General features: G+C 41.3%; 1 protein-coding gene across 1 annotated transcript in view; it reads left to right on the forward strand.

Annotated features, from left to right (window-relative positions):
- The window catches only part of LOC144372255 (synaptic vesicle glycoprotein 2B-like), a 95,142-nt gene that overhangs the window by 47,615 nt on the left and 22,762 nt on the right, over nt 1-24,765 (forward strand). The window contains exons 2-7 of the mRNA XM_078035628.1: nt 8,036-8,216; nt 8,575-8,726; nt 14,445-14,578; nt 16,158-16,247; nt 21,526-21,636; nt 22,383-22,471. Of these exons, the coding sequence (XP_077891754.1) occupies nt 8,056-8,216; nt 8,575-8,726; nt 14,445-14,578; nt 16,158-16,247; nt 21,526-21,636; nt 22,383-22,471 (737 nt within the window). The 5' untranslated portion in view covers nt 8,036-8,055. The remainder of the gene's footprint in view (nt 1-8,035; nt 8,217-8,574; nt 8,727-14,444; nt 14,579-16,157; nt 16,248-21,525; nt 21,637-22,382; nt 22,472-24,765) is intronic.

Consider the following 24,765-nt stretch of genomic DNA (forward strand, 5'->3'; position numbering starts at 1 on the left):
GTGATGCCAAACATCTTTTCAGATGCTTACTAGGCATGTGCTTGTGCTCTTTGGTGAAATGTCTATTCAAATTATTTGCCTAGTTTAAGAATTGAGCTGTCATTTTATTGTTGAGTTGTAAGATTGATGGTGTTTTCCAAGTCATCTCTGTCATTACTGGTTTTCTGTGAAGTTGTTTTTATCATTTGTTTTTTGAGGGAACTAGGGATTGAACCCAGGAGCACTTTACCACTTAGACATTCTCAGACCATTTTGTTTTTTTTGTTTTGAGATAGGGTCTTGTGAGTTGCTTAGGGCCTCGCTATGTTGTTCAGGTTGACCTCAAACTTTGTGATTCACTATGCCCAGCTTGTTTTTGTTTTGTTCTTAAGTGGAATATGAACCTTTCCAACTGTTAGGATTGAATCATTTTGTTTCTCTTTTTGTCAATATTTCCTTCAAGTATTTTGGGCTCTGTTATTAGGGTGATGTGGTTGATTTCATAGGATGTGCAGACAGATATCCTGATGTTCTTCCATGATCTGATATCCAAGTGAGCCTTCCCTAGGGGATTCCCATGATTCCCTTATCACATTTACCGCCTGTGAGCCTGTGAATCCTAGACCCTAATCCAGGAGAGTATCATCTTTCAAGAAGATATATTTTATTAAATAATAAAGAAATGGAAAGGAGTTGTCAGGAATTTTCTGTTAGAAATTGTAAGTAGAATGGAATAGTCTAGTTGGGACATGCTGATTTTTATCCCTGCAAAGCAAATGTATACAGTCAAATAAATATTTGAGTGGTTGCAGGAAAAGGGATCTCAGAATCCTCTCAGCATAATTAATGCATTTAATGTCTATGTATTCAAGCAAAGAAAGCTAGAAATGGCTTCTTTGTCTTTGGTTAATTGCTGAATAAAGATGATCATCCAAGCAGGGGCCTCTTTTTTCACATTATCACTATAAGCCAGTGCAATCTGATTGTGTGCCTCCTCCTCCCACTGCCTCTGGTGCAGAGAGGAAATATCTTGTCTGTCTGAGGATAAAATCATCTGGAGCTGGCGATAGGTTTATGATATGTGTCAGCTCCCTGGAAGAAAATCTGGTATTGCATCTCAGGAACCACAAAGCTGTTGATCCCTTTTCACCTTATGATTCTGTTTCTATTTTGAGCAAATAACCAGAATTGCAGATGAGGATATTATGCACAAAGATGTCCTTTGCTGAGTTACTTATGAAGTGGAAAAAACAGAGTAGGAAACTTCCAATATAGAATGGTCTCAACCAAGTCAATACAGTTTGATGTAAACATATAAATACAAAAATAAAACATGCGGCCTGGGGTTGTGACTCAGTGGTAGAGCACTTGCCTTGCACTGGGTTAGATCCTCAGCACTACATAAAAATAAATAAACAAAATAAAATTATTGTGTTCATCTATAACTAAAAAACATTAAAAACAACAACAACAACAAACAAACATTCAGGGCTGGGGATATAGCTCAGCTGGAAGAGTGCTTGCCTTCCATGCACAAGGCCCTGGGTTCAATCCTCAGGACCACAAACAAACAAACAAACAAAAACAAACACGCTAACAACAGCTGTCCTTCAATGGTGATGTGATGGATAGTTTTTGTTTTACCTTTTATTTGTTTCAGGTATATTTTCAGATTTTTCTATAGTAAATATGAATTTTTATATCATTTATTTTTCTATTGAACAAATGTTAATGGAGCACCTACTATGTGCTTTGTATGTGCTAAATGCAAGACACAATAAGGAACTCAACTTAGAACTAACCCTGTCCCCACCTCCAGTAATTGACAGTCAACAGACCTTGATAAGCATTGAACCAATAGATATCTGCTAGCAAATAGAGATATATGATATGAAGAGATGGACCAATATATTATGAAAAGAGGAGCAGAGATGACTGAATTTTGTTTAGAACAAGGTTCAGCAAACAATGACCCACAAACCCGTGATCTTCTTTTAGTTTTACATATTAAAGGGTTACAAATTTAAAAAATTTTAAAAATTATCCACAATAATTGTACATATTTATAGGATACACTGTGATAATTTGACATACAAACACACTACATAATGGAAATCAGGCTAACTAGCATTTTCATCTCTTTAATCATTGATCATTTTGCTGTGTTGAGAATCTTTGGCATCTTCTCTTCTAGTTCTTTATGAAACAAACTATGTTGCTGTGAAATATAGTCACCCTTCAATGCTGTGGAACACTAGAATAGTCCTCTTGGGTGTGTTTTAGTATAAAGGGTTAGATATTATTTATTTTTGTTACTGAGGATTGAACTGAGGGGTGCTTTAACACTGAGTCACATTCCACCCCCTGCTCCTTTTTTTAAAAAAAAATTTTGAGAACACGGTTTAAGTTACTGAGTCTGACCTCAAACGTGCAATCCTCCTCCTTCAGCCTCCTGAGTTGCTGGGATAATAAGCATGCACCACCTCCCCTGACAAGGGTTGTAAATTTTAAAAGGAGGAAGAAAAGGTGACAGAGACTATCAGAGGTATACAAAACGATTATTTATGAGTAAAATATTTACTTTCTGGCCCTTTACAGAAAATGTTTGATGAGGCCCAGTTTCGAACATCAGAGTTGCCTCTCTAAGTGAAGATGACATTTAACCAGAGAATTTGACAAACACAGAGTTAGAAAGATAATTCCCTGAAAGTTTTGTTAGAGAAAATTTGAAAACTATTTTAGTCAAAGAAAGGTTTTTATTGGAATCTGGCTCCTTCTCCAGGTAGAGAGAAAGGGAAGTCTATTTAAAGGGCATGTTGCTAAAAATAAGTTTCGTCTGCTCTTCTGGATCCTCTTTCTTCAGATTCCTGTAATATGTGGCTGGTTTGACTTTAACACGCCACCACCTTATTTTCACTTTTCTGAGCCACACTACTGATAACAATAGCAGCTGTTATTGACTGTGGATGTACGTGGTGGCAGGCATCCTGCTCAGTACTTCCAACCCCTTCCTCTATGTAATCCTAACGACTCTGCAGGATGAGGACTGTGGTCTGAGTCTTACAAAGGGCAGCGATGGCCAGGGGAACTGAGTGGGCTGCCTGTGGTGGTGCAGCTGGTGATCCTGGAGCCCAGAACCCACCAGACACCACCATCTGCTTTACACCTGGGCTCTTCCTTTCATGGTTCCCGTCAGCACAGGCTCCTCCCTCTTCCAAGGAGGGGTAGTCCATTTCCTCTGTTGCTTTATCACCAATTAAAAACTTTTCCCAATCCCTCCAAAAAAAAAAAATGAATAAGTAAAATAAATGGATTGTGTCCATCTACTAAAATAAAAATATTTTTTTAAAAACTCTGTAATCCTAACTATTCTAGAGCCTGAGGCAGGAGGATCACAGCTTGGGCAATTTAGTGAGACCCTGGCTCAAAAATGAAAAAGGCTGAGGATGTAGCTTAGTGGTAGTAGAGTCCCCCTGGGCTCAATCTCTAGTACTGCAAAACAAACACAAAGCAAAAACAAAACAATACTAATATATTAAGAGAAAAGCTAGGGCTGGTGTTATGGCTCAGTGGTAGAGTGCCCTTAGGTTCAATCCCAAATAGAAGAAGAAGAAGAAGGAAAAAAAAAAAAAGCTTTTCCCATCTCTCTATACCCTTTCCCTTTGATTTCATCCTCTCTGCTCTGCAAGTTACGATCATAGTTTTTAATTTCCTTAAAAATTCAGTGTATTGGGGACATTTCCCTAATATACCACTCAACTTGTTGAGCAGAATTGAAGGATGATAGTTCCTAGCTTTCCCCTCATCTGCTTCATGTAATTTTTGATAACTCCATTGCACTCTAATTTTCTAAATTTATTGCCTTAATTTCTTCAGCTAAAGACAGATTTTAAATGAGTTTAATAGCACAGCCATTTCAGAGGCATCGTTAATTTCACATTTTCCTTCCCTGGTGGAAAGACTCATTTTTCTTCCATTCCTCCTTTCCCAGCCTCCAAAGACAGCATTCGGGAAGCTCTCCTTGTTCTCTCTGGTGCCTCTGTGCCTTGGACAGGGAGGTTTGCTAACAAAACCACTAGGCTCAGAACCAGGAGACCAGGGATCAGGGACAGCAGATATTCGTCCACTGTCAAGGTTCTGGGCGAGTCACTGACCTTTCTGGGGCTCAACCTCTTCTTCTGGTAAAGCTGAGGGGTTGGATTCCATATCTGATTTCTAATGTTGGTTCATCTGCCCCTGTGTCTGGATCAGCCATGTCATGGTTAGGAGACAGAACTCATGCTAGTGACTTTGGAATAAAATATTAATGGGGTAAGTGAAATATTTTTAGAAAGTATCACTAAGAAAGTGAAAGCAGCAAGCAGCTACCACCACTAGGGCTGCAGAAATCAAGAGAAGGGATTGGAATTATTGTAATTTGGCAGCTCAGAGAAGGTGCCCCAAGGAGCGGCAGCTCAGATTGCAGAAGAGGGGCCCCAGCTGGCTGGTGCTGGTGTGGGAGAGGAGGGTGGGGCACACTGTGGCTTCTATTCATTGCATTCAGATGCTGCCTTGGAAAGGCATTGCTGCTGCCAGGGTGAAGAAGTAATCTCGGTAAGTCTTAGTTTTTTAGGAGAAGAAAGCACAGTTGCTTTCTTCCTCCTCCACCGTTGGAGCCGCTGTCTCATGTCCTATTGGCAGATCCTTGTGGGGAGCAGCAGGTAAAGTCAGAATCTAAAAGTAGGGTCTAGAAGGGTGGCTTTTACTTGTCAAACAGAGGTGTTGAAGATTGCCTTACTGGAGTAAAATAAAAATGAATTTTTTTTTGGATAATAATGTTTTTCTCCAAGTTGGGGGCCAAGGTAGAGCAGGTAGAGATTGGTTCTTAGCCAATCTCTGGACTACACCTTTAATTTTTCCCTTTCTTTCCCTCCAATTTATGGACCTATGCAAGCATCCATTTGTGTACCCACACATGGCATACATCCATACATGGGCGTGTTTTTTCTCCTCTTTTTCTCCCCTCTCTCTCTCTCTCTCTCTCTCTCTCTCTCTCTCTCTCTCTCTCTCTCTCTCTCTCTCTGACACATACATACAGAGCCATTTATCATTTTTATGTTATGGCCTCTTTTCTACACTTCAGCCTCAGTCCCTCATTGGGTTCTCCCACATGAACTATGCTTTGCTTACACTAGACTATACTAGTAGTTGCCCAAAAGTATCAGGCTTTCTTTGTGCCTTCCTGTCTTTGCACTTGCCGTCTGAGTGCACTCCCCCAATCACTGAATGGAAACTTAGGTTTTGTTTTTCCTTCAAGAATAACTCAATGACTCTCTTGGGAGCCTTCCCACATTGAGTGTGATATATCTAAGTTATGCTCCTTCTCTGTGTCTTAGTAACAATTGACACATACCTTTATTGGAGCACTTTTTCTCACTTGGTGATAATAATTATACATTTAATTGTTTCTCTCCTTGGATGAAAGGAAACCACTTAGCAAGCAGTCCTGAAGTTGAGCAAAGAAAGAATGAATTAATATAGAGTTGAGAAATCTGGTACTATTAGTACCATTAGTACTATAAAGATCAATAAAGTGTAATAGTTAAAGCATGGAGTTGGTTATTTGAAAAGACAAACAATGTTATTTGTTGACAAACTTAGTTCAACTAAGAAAAAGAGAGAAGACTTAAATGAAATCACAAATGAAAGAGGAGACATTATAAAAAATATGAAAGATCATGAGAGTAATGTGTACAATTTTACAGAAACAAATTGGATAACTCAGAAGGAATGGATGAATTCCCAGAAATATACAATCTGCCAAGTCAGAATCATAAAGAAATAAAAAAAAAAAAAACTGAAAGACCAAACATGAGTAAGAAGTTTGAGTCTGTATTCAAAGACATCTCAACAAAGAAAAACACAGGACCAGATGGCTCCATTGGCAAATTCTACCCAATATTTGAGGAAAAATTAATGCCAATCCTTCTCAAACTCTTTCAAAAAATTGAAGAGGATGAAACACTTCCAAATTCATTTTACAAGGCCAGCATTACTCTGATACTAAAGCCAGACAAATACACTACAAGGAAAGAAAATTATAAGCCAATATTACTGATAACATAGATGCAAAAATTCTCAACAAAATACTAGCAAGTCAAATTCAACACCACATTAAAAGGATCACACACCACGATCAATCGAGATTTATCCCTGAAATGCAAGGATGGTTCAACAAATGTGTGTCAATAAACACTGTATACCACATTAACAGAATGAAAAATAAAAATCATAAGATCATCTCAATAGCTGCAGAAAAAGCACAAAATTAAACATCTTTCCATGATTAAAATCTTTCAGAAAATCAGGTATAGAAGGAACGTACCTCAAAATAACGAAGACTATATATAACAAACCCAGGGTTAATATCATACTCAATGGTGAAAAGTTGAAAATCTTTCTTCTAAGATCAAGATCAAGGTGAGAATGCCCATTCTTACCACTTCTGTCAAACACAGTATTGGGATTTCAAGCCAGAGCAATTAGACAAGAAAGAGAAATAAAAATTATCAAAATGAAAAGGAGGGGCTGGGGATGTGGCTCAAGCCGTAGCGCGCTCGCCTGGCATGCGTGCGGCCCGGGTTCGATCCTCAGCACCACATACCAACAAAGATGTTGTGTCCGCCGAGAACTAAAAATAATAAATATTAAAAATTATCACTCTCTCTCTCTCTCCCTCTCTCCTCTCTCACTCTCTCTTTAAAAAAAAAAAAGGAGGATATAAAATTGTTTCCAAATGACATGATCTTACATACAGGAAACTCTTGACTTCATCCAAAACTGTCAGAATTTATAAACAAATTCATTAAAGTTGCAGGATGGGAAACTAACAGGCAAAAATCAGTATGATTTCTAAATACTAACAGTGAACTATCTGAAAAAGGAACCAAGAAAACAATGCCATTTATAATATCCTCAAAGGGAATAAATTTAAGGAAATGAAAGATCTATACATTGAGAACTACAAAATATTGAAATACAAAATATTGAAGAAGAAGCATATAAGTGGAAAAATACCCTGTGTTTATGGATTAGAAGAATTAATGCTGTTAAATTAAAAAGACACCAAGTAGACAAAGCGATGTTGAGCTAAAAGATCAAAGCCGAGGATTGAGGGTGTAGCTCAGTGGTAGAGCTCTTGCTCAGCATGCAGAAGGCCCTGGGTTCAATCCACTGCAAAACAAGACAAAAAAAACAAATCTTATGGCATCAACACTACCTGATTTCAAATATAGTTTGATTACTGTAGTAAACAAAATAGCATAGGATTGACATAAAATATATATAGACCAATGGAAGAAATTTATGGTTAATTGCTATATGATAAAATTTGCCAAGAAAATACAACAAAAAGTACAACCTCTTCCAATCAATGGAATTGAGAACACTGGATACCCTCATGCAGAATTAAATTGGACACACCTCACATTATATTCAAATTATGTTACATTCCCCTAAGAAGACTAAACATTGATTATAGCTCCCAGAAGCGTCTCTATGGATGTGTAATATGATAGTCGACCCTGTAGGCAATTGCTCTTTTACACTTGTACCATATCCTTTCTTCCCAACCTTTCCCCCTACCGACGTTGCCACTCTTTACGTTGAAAATTCTCTCTCCTTAAATATCACCCCTAGGGTGAGGACTTTTTTTTTTGTACAAACATTTTTTTTTGATTCAAAGTAAAATTACAGCCTTCTGTTTGAGAATTAGGCATTTAAAACAATCTTCTTTAGGAGGGGAACATCTGTCTTAGCTTCAGTTCATCTATGTTGGTTTGTATACACAGATGTAAACCTGGCGAGGTTATTGTTGTTGGACTAACATTTGTAACAGGTCATATTTGTATAGAATTGTTAATTTTCCATGAATATCTTGTCACATTTCTTTTTTTGTGTCTATGATATAGAATTTCTAGGATGGGTAAAAAGGGGCATTGGATTTTCTAAACATCAAATGGTCTCTAATGTCTTATCTTTTCTCTCCATCTTCTCCCTTTCTTTCTCTGTCTTACAGGACTGATAGTCTACCTAGGAATGATGGCGGGGGCCTTCATTCTGGGGGGCCTGGCTGATAAGCTGGGAAGGAAGAGAGTCCTCAGCATGTCTCTGGCCATCAATGCCTCCTTCGCCTCCCTCTCCTCCTTTGTGCAGGGATATGGAGCCTTCCTCTTCTGCCGACTCATCTCAGGCATAGGGTATGACTCAGAGACCTTGGGCTGGTCCCTCTGAGACCAAGGGTCTAGGCACTTGGGTTCTCTAGCTATGGGTGCTACCTCCAGAAAGCTCTGGATTGTTTGTGATTGACTTTCAAGACACCATATTAAGGTTGAACATTAGAAAAAATAAGAGTTAGGGCTAGCAATTGTAAAGTCAGCGTATAAAGTCAAAAGATTGCTTCCCATAGGTAGAGAGGAACTGCCTGGCTGGTCTGTCACATTCCTGGGTTATTTCACCACAGGGCCTAAGTGTGGGCTCTGAGGTAACTTGGTTCCTGTTATGACCATTTTCAGTATATAACTTGATTCTCTCTTTCTGGCATTTTCCTTTCTGCAGCATTGGAGGCTCTCTGCCGATTGTTTTTGCCTATTTTTCTGAATTCTTATCTCGAGAGAAGCGTGGAGAACATCTCAGTTGGCTGGGCATCTTCTGGATGACTGGGGGCATCTACGCATCTGCCATGGCTTGGAGCATCATTCCACACTATGGTGAGTCATAGGCTTAAAAAATGCCCAGGGGGCCCTGTTTCTATGGTACCTGCACCCAAACAACCTTTCCTGTTCTCAGCTTTATTCCCAGTATTCACACAAGGTTCCTATATGTGACTTTGATCTTCCTAAGGAACTAACGCTGCAGACATATTGTTAATTTCAACGTCCATGACCTTTTACACATAGTATACTCTGTCCTCCCTCTTTACCTCTGTTCCTTTTTATCTCCCCTTTTTTATCCTTCTTTTTATCTGAAAGGATTTCACACTTCATGTCCTCCAGCCAGCCCTCCTCCCTCCAGGGTTAGGCATTGGTAACCCCATTTTATAGATGACAGATGTAACAAAAGCCAAGAGCAGCCCTTGTCCAAGGTCATGCCCTTGGCTTAAGGTGGGGCAGGGGTTAGGATGCCAAGCCTCCTTCAGGTGCAGGACACTTGCACACTTTCCACTCTGGTACCTGCTGTCATTCTTGTTTGGCTGCACAGTGAAGCAGCCCTTGGAGACAAGGTCATGGTTTTAGCTGGGACAATTTTATTACCTTGGATAGTTGTAAAAACTGTATTCTTTAAATAGAGATCTGCCAACATTACCATTTACGATTTGGTTTTCTCAACAGTAAATTAGGGAGGAGGCAGCAGTTTTGAATTTTATTATGAATATAACTGGTCACGCCATCAGCATCCTTCAAAATCATTTTTGGTAAACCAGGGATTATGAGTCTCATCTTTGCCATGATTTAGAATCCTGAGGACCCTGAGCTAACTTTGTCCCTGAAGATAACCAACATTACCTCCCATTCACCTTCTTGTTTTATACCTGATACTCTCAGCTAGGTGTTCTGAGAGTGAGGCTCGGTTGTATATCTTTTTAGAAAGCTTTAAAGCAAACAATACCTACTGTATTAGTCTAAGGTGATATTGGGTGCGTTACTGCAATAAACTGATAGGCCCTGAAATCCCAGTGGTTTAATACAATAAAAGTAAAGTCTGACTGCTGTTTCTGTCCTGTTGGTGGCTCTGCTCCATCAGTAATTCTGGGGCTCACGCTCTGCCATCATGCGATGCCACCTTCTTTAACACATGGCTCACAAGGTCTCTGGTTTGGGAAGAGAATATGAGCAGTTGTCTGTTTGTATGTTGGTATTTTAAAAGTTAGGCCAGGAATTAGAGCACAGCGTCTCTGCTCATACTCTACTGGCCCCACATTTGTGATATGACCACATGCTATTGTAATGACAGTGGCACACAATCTAGCTGTGTGTGCAGAATGTGGGGAAAAGGGGTGTGAGAACATCATGTAGCCTTTGCTATATCTACTTTTTGATTACCTGTTGGGTTTTGTATCAGAAACAGAGAAGAAATATGAACAAGAATAGTGAAATAAAGATTGAAGAATTTCCAGCTAATTCTGGCACTAGGCAGTTCTCTATAATTTTAGGCACATAAATGTATATTCCTAATATCAGATTCTACATTCTACCCTTTACTCAAATGTACTGTTTAATTTTCCATGTGAGAAATCGCTTTTTTTTTTTTTTTGGTTACAATTCTTGACATAACATCACTTCCTCTGTTAACTGCTCCAAATGTGTTAAAACTAAGAAATGATTGCCACCTTTAAATGAAGTGATTGAAAAGCCTTTAGGAGGAGGGGAGAAAATTGAATGAAGTCAAATCCATATAGTGGTGTTATGTGATACGGGACAAGTCACTCCATCTTTTCAGCCTTTGTACCTTCATCTATAAAATAGAGAGGGGGAGAGAAGGGAAAAGAACTAACTGTGGGATCATTATAGGATCATGGAATCACATGTTGGAAGAATGCGAAGTTTCAGCACTTCCTGGGATGCAAAGGAGTGTTGAGAACATTTTCAATTTGGTTCCAGTACTTGGATAGCTTCCTTCCCCGGAAGCAGTAGCTACTCCAGGCTTTCTGTTTGCATACTGTCCTTGAGCAAAGGAAGCACGCCCTTGCCTTCAAGCAATGAGTGAAAGTCTTTGACTTCCTTTCAATTGGATCATGTGCCCACCTCAACCATCAATATACCACAGAGAATGCAGTTCTTGAATGGTTTAGATATAGTTTCTCATCCCTGGAATTGGGGTGGGGTCAGTCTCATGTCCTGTAGTGGGAAAGGAAAGGCAGGGAGGGTGTTGTGAAGGCAGGCAACAATCCATGGTACTCCCTACAAACTAGAGATTATACTTACTCCAGTATCAGAGTACCTTATTTCTAAGAAAGCATTGAAACAATTCAGGTTGGATTGAATGAGAGCCCATGGTAGAGGGACCGCATGGTTGCTGGCTGACCACAGCTGTTTTGAGGGCAGAGCTTGTGGTTAAATACTTTACCTCAAGTGGACAGGACGTATCCCTGTTTGTATGCCTTATGAAATCTGTGACTTTGACACTGTATTTGAAAATAGAGGCTTAATCAAATAGCCATCAGCTTGGTGAAAACCTATTTTAGAAATATGATGGACTAGAATTACAATATAACAAGAGTGATTATTTATTTTAAGCCTCCTTTTACTAGGACCAGATGTTTTTGTCCACAGGGAACCAGACATGTGATGATATTTCTCAATGTGCTTAAGTTATTAATCGTCTAACAAACGCAAGGGTGACTACAAAAAGGAGACTGATGTTTGTGTACAGCTTGTGTAACCCACATAATTGCTTTTGCAAGAATGAATGATGGGAGGTCTTGGCACCAGGAATTTGAGTGACTGACTCATTGAGTGAGAAAATTACGAAACTCAGAATGTTTTCCTGGGATCTCATGGGCATAGCCCAGAAAAAGAGAGATATATTATGGAAGATTAATTCTCATTGTAGCCAGCATCACCAGATGTTTGTGAAATCCTGACAGAAAAGTAGGGCAAGCTAAAAGATCAGTGAACAGAACAATCCCTGCCTCCAAATTAATATTGTTCCAAATATTTGGAGGCAATTCACCATTTAATTTTATTCAATTTAAGGTCCCAAGGATGTGCCTAATGAATGCAATAAATGCAGATTACTGAAGTCACCCTAAAAACCACAGAGGCATGAGGGATAATGGATTTTGGATAATTTACACATATTATCATAAAGAAAAACAATTTCTGAGGCAGAATACTTTATAAGCATACCTGCTTCTGCTCCCTTTCCTGGTTATCCATCTAAGCTTGACTACCGTGCAGTTCTAATCAACATTACTTCTAATGATGCTAGAGCAGTTTTTGGACATGAACTGAGAATGTGTCAGTATTGCTGTGGTTTTTATCTTCCTCTTTCTAGTGTTACTCCCAGGAGAATGGAAGGGCTTTTTAATTAAAATTAAAACAAATAAACAAAGCCCTGTGAGATGAAAAGCAACCAAGCTGTGCAAAATCTGATTGTGTTGGATGAGGTGTGTTCTCTGTTGCTGGGGCCGTATGTGCTTGAGTGGCCACAGTCCCACATTTTGCTACCTGGTTTCTTTCTTCTTAGTCTTTTAATTGTGCAGAGTAGGAAATACCCGCAGGAGCAGCCCATATTATTTAGGAGTAAACAAACTGTGGCAAACAAATAGAAGCCCAAGGGGGAGCCAATGAAAATTCAAGAGGTTAGTTTCCCCCACTGGAATAAGTCAGAAAGTACAGTTTTAAGTAAAAGAACTAGAACTTATATATCCAAATAATTATTACCCTCTAAAATTTAGGAATGGATGTATTTATGTCATTTTGATTTACAAAAATACTATTTGAATTGTCTTTGGAGATGCGTTGAGTGGGATCATTTTATTTTATAATCTCAGGCTTTTCTTTTTTAAAAAAATTCTTTTGCTGATCTTTGCTGAAGTTCATCCATTTTGTCTATTTTATTCAACATCTTTGGCACTAAATGTCATTCAGCTATTTTGAAAACAGCAGTTGAATTTTTCATGGGTTGCTAGGAGGTTTGCTCTTAGTAGATTTGTGGAAGTACTATTACCTGCCTTCTACAGTTGGGAAAACCCATCATTATCATTTGGTGTGATAAACTCAGGATCTGAATTCTGATCTAAATGATTGTAAAAGTCCAGGGTCTTCCTTTTGTGTTATGGCTCCTCAGAAGAGGAAAGTTAGCTACCCATGAGGTATTAAAGAATAATGCTTGAAAGTAACTTCTGAATATGAATTTTAGCAATACATTGTAGAATGATAGTTGCTTTCCCTTTTCAGTGACGGTGAACTTTATTTGAGTGAATCAGTCCACTTTATTATAAAAAGTATATATATATTACATTACAGTGTTTTTAAAAGTTTGGTCCCTAATTCTTTGCATTGAAATCACTTGGAGCTGTTATTACCTTTTTAAAAATAATATATATATATATATATATATATATATATATATATACACACACACACATACACACACACTCAAACAAATATATATATATATATATACACACACATATGAATATTACAAATATATAATGTATATATATTTGTAGAATGGACACAATTACAATTTTATTTATTTTTATGTGGTGCTGAGGATTGAACCCAGTGCCTCACCTGTGCTCTACCACTGAGCTACAGCCCCAACCCTGGCATTACCTTTTGACCTGGGTGAGAGGCATCCTTAAGCCCTGGGCCACATTAAGACCTCTTTGGTCTTCCAATAAAATGAGGGGTTCCTTGGGCCTTGACTTCCTGCTCCTAATCAGATCATGCTGCCGCAGTCTGGCTGGACACAAAATCACGAGCCACTCACAGCCTTGTAGATTCAAACAGCAATTCTTTATTCCCGAACTCACACCGGCACTCTACACACGTTCTGGGGAAATTCACGTTCTGGGCAAAATCTACGTACTCCACCAGGCTCTGAATCCCAAATACTCTCTGAATCCCACAGAACTCAAAGAGAACTCAAGGAGCGGGCATGCCTGAGGCAGCAGGATACGCCCTATTCCCAGCAGGGTACATCTTAAACCTGGAACCGCCCTAAACCCAAGGAGCAGGATACTCCCTAAAACCTGATCCGCCCTAAACCCAGATCCGCCCTGGTCCTTGAGCAAGGTCACCTTACTCAAGCATACATGCAATGTCACTGCAAATGACCTGGGTCCAAAGGCAAGCCCATTTCCACAATGGAGAGTCCTTCCTCTAAGCAACATGGGGTAGGCTGACAAGAAAATTTCGATGCGTCATTCCTACTTGGCAATGGCTCTCAGCATCATGCTATGGACACTCAGGATCCAGCCTTCCCACTAAATTCAAGGGATCAAGGCAAGAGTGTCCCTTCTTATCATGGTGATATGTCCCTACATGTTGGCAGGGGGCCCCTGTTCTGCAGAAGAGTTGGAGGAGAAAGAGAAGTTCTTCTGACAAAAGTGGATGTAATTATGGGCTGAGCCATCTTGTCAAAGCAGGTGGATAGAACATCTTTTATGTAAATTCATTCACTTGAAATTAAGCACCCATATAGAAATATGGGGTTTTGTTTCTACTTGTACTCTTATCCAAGGCTTTGTAAATGTCAGGCCATCTAGACCTAGGGATTTGTCCAAATGCAGAGGATTCCCAGGTTCCATCCCAGAATTAGGACTCATAAACTTTGGGGGTGCCGCTGGGGAGGTGGCATGTTAACCAGCTGCCCAGGCCATACCTGGAACCGCCTGTACCCTCAAGTTGAGAGCTGGTGCTTCTGAGTTCAGTCTTCTGCAGTGGAAAGACTGCCGGAAATCCTCTGCTTCTTTACAGGCTGGGGGTTCAGCATGGGGACCAATTACCACTTCCACAGCTGGAGGGTATTTGTCATTGTGTGCGCTCTGCCTTGCACGGTGTCCATGGTGGCCCTGAAGTTCATGCCAGAGAGCCCCAGGTTTCTGCTAGAGGTGAGTCTGTGCCTCCTCATGGCACAAAAGCCACATCCTTGCTTCTTTCAGCCCTGGTTTCACTCCTCTCCTCAGTGCATGCTGCAAACCTACCCCTGTGGGCCAATGTTAGCCCATAACTGACAGTGGCTTCCCTACTGTTGGTGATTGGGGCAGGCTGTGGGTTCATGGCCCATGGATACTTCAGGGCCCAGGAGGTCATGAAGTGCAGCTCAGGAGCCCTATCTGAGGCTGGGCAGTGGTAGGGGGGCAGCTCCTGAGCTGCCTGGTGGTGCCCACTCCCCATAGAGGTCCTGGTGAGGAGGCTCTTTAAAGCCGTGTGCTGTTTTTCCTATGTGGCTGCAGTGAGCTCTGTGGGAAACCTCTTCCCAGGGCCTTCAGGACTCTTAGCTATGCAGGCCCCTCCTCCCTGGAAAACTGCCCTTTGGTCCTGGAGAGACATCTGTAGGAGTCTTCCAAGTTTGGGGGGATTCTTTGTGCTTGCAGTGGTTCAGATAGAGGAGCTGTCAAAGGGGCAGAAGGACTCTGAGACTTCCACAGAACAAGTCCTTTTATCTGCCCGCTTCTGGAGCTTTCTGCACAGTGATCCTCCACACTGAATTTCCTCCTGCCTCCCGTTGATCAGGCAGATACAGCGGGGAGTCATCTTGAAATTCACCTTTTCTTATGTATTTGTTTTTGGGGGGCAGCTATAATAAAATGCCACAAATGGAATGACTTAAAATAACAAACTTATGTCACAGATCTGGAAGCACAAGATGCCAAACCAAGGTATCTGTAGGGCCAGGCTCTCTCTGAAATCTGCAGGGGAGCATCCTTCCAGATTCTAGTGGTCTACAGGCAATTTTGCTGTCCCTTGGTCTGCGGCTGCATCTCTGAAATTACAGCCTTTGTCACCACATGGCATTCTCCCTGTGTGTCTCTTGTCTTCACATGACTTTTTTAAAAAGAATTTGTTTTTTTGTAGTCGCAGATGGACAGATGCCTTTATTTTACTTGTTTATTTTTATGTGGTGCTGAGGATCTAACCCAGTGCCTCACCCATGATGCTAGGCAAGTGCTCTACCACTGAGCCACAGTCTCAGTCCCTTCACGTGACATTTTCTTATAAGGGTACCAGTTACATTGGGTTAGCAGCCCACTTGCTCCTGGATGGTCTTGTCTTAACTAATTACATCTGCAGAAACCCTCTTTGCAAATGAGGCCACATTCTGAGGTACTGGGTTGAGGACTGCAACCCATAACATGTAGCTTCTTTGATTTATCTACTCAGTGAGGAACATGGCTCTTACCTCTTGGTCTAGTCAATGTTATTAAAAACTGCAAGTATTATTCCTAGTAGGTGATGATAGTAATAATACCAGGCATCTGCACCTTGAAGCACAACTTTATTCTCCTCCCAAGATGGGCTGGGGATGGAAACTTGTCTTACTCTTTCCCAAGTCCTTCCTAGTATAAAAAGTTGGTGTCCAATCCCTCTGACCCGGGCCTCAGTACCCTCTATTATCCTCCATAGACCTCATGAACAGAAAGCATATTCAGTGATGGATTTTCTTGTCTCTTTCCTTGGTTTTACCAGATGGGCAAACACGACGAAGCCTGGATGATTCTTAAGCAGGTCCATGACACCAACATGAGGGCCAAGGGGACCCCAGAGAAGGTGTTCACGGTGAGTGTGCAGTTCCTGAGCCCACATGGGGGTCACACTGCTTCTGTGAGGTTTGCTCATGACTAAAAATAATTTTATTATACAAGCACATAACTGAAATTTGTCAAGAGAAAAAAAGCCCTGATAGTCCTGTCACTTTGTCATAATTATTCTTTGTATTGTAATAGTATCTTTCTAGGTTTTTCCCTGGTTAGTGTTGTTTAAAAAAAAAAAAAAGATAATAGCAAAAACTAGCTCTATTTGTGTGGGTGTAAGCATACATGTGCATATTTACATATACATAGTTAGCAGCACTCATAAGCATTTTATATGTTGCCTCATAGTATTCATAATGCTCATCTTAATGCATGTTAATGTTAGGAACGTTAGCACGATTTTCCTGAATGTCCCTAAAATGTTCGAGTTTTATTTACCCTTTTAATTACCTTGTTTCTGCAAATGTTATTGCAATGAAACTTCACAGGCATATAATTCTCCCCTTCATTTTCTGAGTTTGTTTTCTAAGAGTAGATTCCTAGAAAGAAAATGTCCGGTTCATAGTGCATGGGTATTTTTACAGTTTGTGAGTTATATCTCCAAATTATATTCCATTGGGGTTATGCAACTCTATGGTGCCACCAGAAACAGGGTATCCATTTCTCTACACATTTACCAGCATTGGTCATTAGCCAGTGTTGTTTCTTGCTAAGATGTCGTGTTGCAGAGATGCTGTGCTCCTGCCTGCTATGCTCTGTGCTCTGTGGCCAACCACAAGGAATGCCTATGCCAGGCAGCTCTGTGCACTGTTCCTGTAACTTCCTTTAAGCCCTGCTTCAAACCCCTTTCCTCAGGAAGCCTTCCTGGATGAACTCCCACCTTCTTCTGATTCAATGCTTTTGATTCTTTGGCTTCCATAATTTAAGTCTAGAGTAAAATGTTTGCCCTTGATAACCTGATGCTTAACACTCCTGATTCTCAGATGGAATCCCAGGATGGCTATGCATCTGCATCCGGAGCCAGGCAGTGTGGGTCCAAATCTTGGTTGGTTTTAATATTTTTTAGCTGTGTGGCCTTTGGCAAAGCACTCTCCGTACTTGTTTCATCATTGGGAAAAGCAAGAAAATAGTATCTGTAAACATGTAAAATAGTATCTGTCAACAATAGTATCTGTAAAAAAATGTTATTATTAAAAAGGTTATGAATGTTTTTCATAAATTAATTCAAGTTATAAACTATTAAAAATTGCTTGAAGGCATATTTCCCCAATTCCAGTGCTCCTAAAATATCTAAAATATGGGATTAATAGTTTTATCACAAATATTATTAAGATGTAGAATTATCAGAAATACCCCAAATGAAAGATGTTAATGGCTCTCCCAGTCTTCCATCCCCCACTCCTCCCTCTCAGTGATGGATTTTACATAATACCACAGCTGGGCTCCAGGTCACTGGGGGCTGGCCATACTTGGCTCATTCCCGCATCCTCCCACTGCCACCCCATCCCCTAGCCTGGGGAAGTCCAAGTTTCTCTCCAAGCTCCTGCTTATTCCTGGGAAATGTTTTCCTGGTCATTCATTTCTGCCTCCAGCCTCTGAGTCCACATCAGCTGGATTGATTTTGCATGATATCAACTGGGTATAAAACACAGACAGACAGACAGACACACATGCACACACACACACCCTTCCACCACCACCCACACCTAGCATCTGTGAATTTAATAGCCTTACTGAGAATTTAAGGATAATAGAAATTACAACAGAGGACACAGTCTTCTTCACCCCATCCTCTCTCCTCTTTCCTCCGTTAATTTTTTTGGGGGGGTGGGGAGTCTCCCCTTTCCTTTCCCTTGCTCTCTTTTTCCTTGTGGATTCAAGCAACTTCTCCTAGCGCATGACTATAGCTGCTGGTCCTTCAAGTATGAGCCCATCTCCCTGATATCTCTTTTACCTCAGGAAGTTCACTAACATTTATTCCACGCATGGTCTCTCCTCCTAAGAGGGGTTCTGATAGATAAGTCCTATCTGCCTCATTTTGCATGTTTTCCCTCATCTTTCCCCAGGGAACTAGTGGCTCTTCCTGTCCCTCGTCTTACCCTTGGTCCCTGGTATGGTAGCTACTCCATAGCAGTATACTCCCGGGGCCTTCTGCCTTTTGCTTCTGGAAGGACCCCTTCTAAACCAACCAGCTCAGCTTGTCCTCCTGGAAACTCCTTATTAGAGAAGTGATCCTGTATTCTCTCTTGGCAACTTCTTCTAATGTCTTAAGAGATAAACTTTGGCATGTTGAAATCTTAAAGAGATTTATTTGAGCGGAATGTGATTTGGGTAGATCCAACCCAGAAGTGATTTGGAGCTCCACGGGAGGAGCAAGGAGAAAAGCTATCACAGGTGAACTTGGAAGCAGATTAATTGAAGCTTGAACAATTGCCTTATTTATTTGGACTTTCCTGGTGGGAAATTCGAGATAATGTAACTAAAGTCAGTTGAGTGCCTGTCATTGGCAGAGCTTAAGTATAATTTTCTCTTAAATTCGGAGTTAGGTTCAGTTTGCTTGTGTTGGAGCCCAGAGCATTAGCACTGCCTAATCCTAATGGCCTCCCATTTAATTATGTTAGCAAATACAAGCAGCCTAAGGTTGAAGCACGAGATCTTAGCCTGCAAATCAATAAAAACTCCAATTTCCAAAGGCAAAAGTTAAGCCTTTTACTTCTGGACCAGAGTTCCTTATGTCAGGAATGGGATCTAGGGAAGAAAGCTCAGGAAGAAATCAGAGATGAGGGGTCCGGGATTGTGTTTTGTCCCAACAAGCATGTAAATTCCTAGGTCCTCAGAGATCCCTGCTTTTAGTAGTTTGTGACTAATTGGAAAATGGAACTTTAAAAAGGTTGTGGTTCAATATTCCATCGCTGTAAATTAGGATCCTATGAACCATTGAGAAGTGGATGAGTGCACAGGCCGTGGGGAGGGAGGGAAAGGAAGGAAGGAAAGAAGGGAGAGAAGGCTGACTTCAGATAGCTAGCCCGTGCTTGGTTGTCAATCAGTGAGTACTCAACCTCCCTGGTGGAGTTAACCCTCGGTAAATAAATGACTCAATGCTCTCAGTAGCCTAAGAAGATGAAATGAGGGCTGGCCAGAATCCCAGTTAGGGCTGAGGCTAGGTGCCTCCCTCCACACTTTCACCTCGTGCCCCAGGTTTTAATCAACTCCTTCTCAAGCCTTACATGCTTCTGAATCACCTGGCAGTTGTCACTGGAGAAACCTTTGGAAGGTGGCAGGAGTTGAAGCATTCTGCTGAGGACCCATGTTCTGCAGGACTGGAAGGAACACAAGCCATTTGCTAATCTGTTTTTGCGTGATGCTGGGAATTGAACTCAGGGCCTCTCTCATTCCAGGTAGACACTATACCACGGAGCCACATCCCCAGCCCTTCCATCTGCTAATCTAGACTGAATCAAAGACGAGTATTCTAATTAATCACAAATTAGAGTAATTGTGCTTGAAGTTGTCAATACACCCACTCCCAAATCCCTAGGGAATGGGGTGTTAGTTTCCTAAGGAGCAAAGCAAAGCACGTCTTAATGCTTCTGAGAGTGTTTTCTAAGGTGCTTGCTGATTTGGTGTGAACCTTCCCCTCTGGCCTCCTTTGGAGTCACTGGGGTTCATGATGTCCATGGGGTATTGGATAACTTGAACTTGAAGCCCAGCTGCCACTGAGAGTTCTGTGTAGCCTGCTGTGACAGTTCTCTTTTCCTGTGTGACCCTGGGCAAAGGAGGCTTTGCACACCTGGGAGGGTGGAGGAATCCAGGAGGCTCAGTGTATTCAGGGAGGCCAACTCCAGGGAGAGCCTGTGCCTTATCAGATTCTCCTGTGGGCACCTGACCCTCTGTGGTGAGGCTGGGTGCTCAAGCAGCAGTGAGCCAGCGTCTGTACCAGGCTACGGCTTCTCCTTGCGGATCATCCTCCAACCTCATCTCCATTTCTCTTCCATTGGGTCCTCAAATTCTCAGTCCTTGGGCTGAAGAAAGAGCTGGAGACACTCATAGGACTCATTTTTTTTGTACTTTAGGCTTATTGGGGGACGTGATGGACACTGTTTTTTTTTTTTGAGTACCCTTTCCTAGTTGTTCTATGAATTAGGGGAGATGATCTGCAAGCATGAACCTTGATAATTTGACTAAAAAATGTGTGGGGTCAGGAATCTCCTTAAAGTGGTGACTAGTTATATAATTTCAGTGGTTGCTGTAAGTGAAAGAAAGTGACCACGACACTCAGAGTGACTAAGAGATCTTTATTGCAGCAGTGCAAAAGAGGAGGAGGGGGAGGAGGAGGAGGAGGAGGAGGAGGAGGAGGAGGAGGAGGAGGAGGAGGAGGAGGAGGAGGAAGAGGAGGAGGAGGGAGAAAGAACAGGGGGAAAAGGGAATTTTTGTAGCCCAAATCTAATGGGGTCTCTGGGTCTGCAAGCTGCCTTGTTGGCGTACAATGATTGGATCATACAGTAGTTGCTAAGGGTGTCTTCTTTTGCCTTCAGGCAGATGGGGCAGGAGCCAGATAGGTGGGAGTGAGTGTTCAGCCTTGATTGGGGTTGAGTGTTCAGCTTTGAGGCAAACAGGTGATAAAGGACCAGGCAGAGAGGGGTTTGAGTGCCTGGGTTATCCTGCAGCTAACATTCATTCAGCCTGCCCTGCAGACAACTTAGTTCAGCCTGCCCTGCACCAAACAGTAAGCGTCTGATTGGCCTAAACATCACTGTCATGGTGAAGGAGGGTGTGACTTTGGCACACCAACTTTCCAGGGCCCTTGAGGGGAATGCTGAGCTCTACTACTCTATCCCCTTCCCCTCTTTGATTTCTACCAGCAAACTCAGGGATTGCAGGGAGGCTGTAATTTCTCTGTTGTATTTTTGTTGTAGCAACATCCCTTCTCATCTGTCTGGGTTCTAGATTTCTGTGATGTTTATGTCCATTAAGGACAGAATTGTAAATTTTAATGCGGCATCAACTTTTCTGTGGATAAAGCAGACATAAATGGGAAACCAGTATATTGTGGACCCACTAATACAAATCTCCTAAAGGTGTAAATTAGCAAAAATATTCTGAACATTTTGTTTCACTGAGATATATCCATCCAAGAAAGTTCCCTAAGAGACACTATGCACACTTTTGGCCCCAAACCACAAAACTAGAGGGTCACACTCTTCTCACCTAAATATGTTAATCAAGTCAATTAGGTAGACTTTGAAATGAAATTCTGAAGACAAAGTGAGGTAGAGATTCTCTACACCAGCTTTGCTTTTCAGGTTTCCCACATCAAAACTCCCAAGCAAATGGATGAATTCATTGAGATCCAAAGTTCAACAGGAACTTGGTACCAGCGCTGGCTGGTCAGATTCAGTACCACTTTCAAGCAGGTATGAACTGGGGACATATGTTGGGTGGGAGAATGGCTCCGTGGGAACCCATAACCTTAGTGGATGAAGAATAAAAACCCAGAACACTTTATCAACCAGAACAGGGAGCTGGAGAGGAAGCATCTTGTGGGGGATGTGGGGTTCCAGCCCAGGACTGCCTTTAACTTGCCAAGTGCCCTCAGGGTGCAAACTTCCTGAGCCTCAGACTTTTCCTTTGCTCATCTTTCTCAAGGCAAGAACTTGACCAGCCTGAGTAAGCATCCTTCTCGCTAAGCAATGTCTCTTGCTGGATAGAGAAGTGAATGTCATAAATGGCTCCTTGGGGTTTTTAGTGACTTAGGGGAAAGATTATTCATACAGGGCAAAGCCATTTCTCTGGAACAGGTCAGCTATTGAGCATTGAGATGGCTGACGAGCCAGAGTCTGTAGAGACTGGACATTGCTCATATTGTGTGGTCAATAATCACGTGGTCTATTGCCCCTGCCAGCACAGGAGGCCTCACTGCTCCGGGTTGCTCAGGGCCCTGAAATCCTGATTTGGTGTGCTTTCTGTCACATGCATGTGTTCCCAGGAGAAGAGCGACGGGATCTCCTTGGCATGTGAACTACTGCCTCTGGGGGAAAATGGATTGCACATTCTCTACATGGGGTTCTAGGTCATTGATTAGGCCATTTATTAGAAAATCTGGTACGTGGGCTTTCCCAAGTTTCTTCCTTTAACCGACCTTCTCTGGTATGGGTTTTAGGTCTGGGATAACGCTCTGTACTGTGTGATGGGACCTTACAGAATGAACACGCTGATTTTGGCTGTGGTCTGGTTTACCATGGCTTTGAGGTAAGTTCTGTCTTATGTGAGCTCCTCCATTCCCCTGTGCCTCAGTTTCTTCCTTTGCACATGGAGGATAACGGGTTCTAACTTGGAGAGTTTGTATCAGAGCGGATGCGTTTGGCTGCAGGGAACAGGCAGCATATGCTAGTGGCTTCTGTTAGAGGAAATATTTAGTCCCAGCAAGAATTCTGGGAGAAGTGGACTGCAGGAGGGGTTTCAGCTTCAGGCTGGCTCTCATGGTGACTGCAGGATGTATTCTGTCCTGACTCCCTCTCCCATCCATACTGAGGTATAATTGATGCATAATTATTGTGTCTATTTAAGGTTTATAAATTAATGTTTTCATAAACACACACATTGTAAATTAGTGGCCTCAATCAAGCTAATGAGTGTGCCCATCATATAGCTAACGTCTGTGTGTGTGTGTGTGTGTGTGTGTGTGTGTGTGTGTGTGTGTTGAGAACACTTATGATCTCTCCTTTTAGCAGATTTCAAGTAAACAATATGATATTGTTAACTGATTGCTAATTGCTAATTGTTAGCAAATTGCTCATTACAGAACTTCCTTTTTTAATGCCAGAGAACTTTTCTCTGAAGGTTCCCAGTCAGTTTTCCCTCCTGTTAAAGTAGGCAGAGGTGGCTTACAGGCTAAATTCATCATAATAAAGGGGATGGAATTTCCCAATGTTTTGAGCAAATCAGGATTTACCTACAAGTTCCATCCTTTCCTAAGAGTTGACACCTGAATGGGAAAAAGTTTCTGTTCACAGAGAGGTAGCAGGGAACAAGTGTGGAGAAGACAAATATATGTTGCTGAGAATATAGGAAAGATTGAACAGGGGACCCATGCAACATTGCCCTGCAGCAAAGGGGTGCTTAGCTGACTCCTCTGAGAAGTTGCAGGCTTACACCAAGTCACTCCAGTGGCCTCCAGCTAACATGACTTTACTCTTTATGTGTGTTTTGGAGCCCACTTGGGGGCATTGTAGGGACGTTTTACTGTATGTTTCAAGTACTTGCAATAGTTTCTGGCACTTAATAAGTACTCAATATATTGCTATTATCAACTTGGAAATATTAACAATATTTTAAACTTCTATCTGGGAAATTGCTTTGTTCACCACCACCTGTATCCCCAAATACTCCTTCACCCCAGGAAAGCAAAGGGGCTCTCATGACCTCTGATTGTGGGAACAACATGGGGAGACTTAATGTTCTCCAGCACCTGTGTGTGGAGACCTGACCTTTGAGACGCAAACAAACAGCTAAAGGTATAGAAGAAGCCTGAACTAGCATCCCTCAAATTGTTCAATCCCAACTAGGAGTCAAAGGACAGACACTAGGATTAATTCACTGATGGTGTTAAAAATGTTTTATTCATATTTATTTATGTTTAATTTAATTTCATTGAATAGGTAATGCATTCAAATGTTGAAACAACACAGGAATCTTGAATCCGTTCCCTCTCCCTCCACCCACTCCCTTCTGCCTCCAGTATGTAATCACCTTCCATTTTTCTATTTATTATCCCAGTGATTCTTTTTGCAAATGTAAACAAATAATTGTATGTGTGTGTATACGCACACGATATATATATACATATATATATATATATACATGTACATGCATATATATTTCTTGTTTCTTCTTCCTTCTCTTATTCAAAGAAACACATTTTGCATTTGCTTTTTACACTCAGTGATGTATTCTGGAAATCTCTCCATGCCAGTAAATTAAGGTTTTCTTCATTCTTTATAGCACATAGTTCCTCTGCCTAGCCCCCCACTGTAAATTATCACAATTTATTCAACCAGGCCCTCATTGCAGGACTGGTGGGACAGTTCCAGATTTTTGTTGTGTAAACAATGCCAAAATGAGGAGCCGTGTTTGTAAGCTACTTTTTGTGGGGACTGGTTTATCAATGGAATGGATTCCTGCAAGTAGAGCTAAAGGGTCAAAGGGTCCAGTTCATCTGTCATATTTTTAGGCATCGACAAGTCCTCCTCCACAAGGCATTGTTCAATTTTGTCTTTTTCCTCAGCATTTATGACAGCACCTGTTAACCTACAGAGTGATTTTGCAAACTTTGGTGTTTTGACAATCTGTGATGAGAACTAACAGTGTGATTTTAATTTGTATTTTTCTTTCTATCTATAGAGTTGAGCATCTTTTTTTCATATGTTTAATGCTCATTTTTTTGAGTTGGTTATTTTGAGTTTTCCAGGCATAAAAATCATATCATCTGCCTGTAGAGGTAGTTTTACCTCTTGCTTTGCAATTTGTGACATTCCTAAGTTTTT

This window comes from Ictidomys tridecemlineatus (genome assembly GCF_052094955.1).
Source record: "Ictidomys tridecemlineatus isolate mIctTri1 chromosome 5 unlocalized genomic scaffold, mIctTri1.hap1 SUPER_5_unloc_1, whole genome shotgun sequence".
Taxonomy (NCBI): domain Eukaryota; kingdom Metazoa; phylum Chordata; class Mammalia; order Rodentia; family Sciuridae; genus Ictidomys; species Ictidomys tridecemlineatus.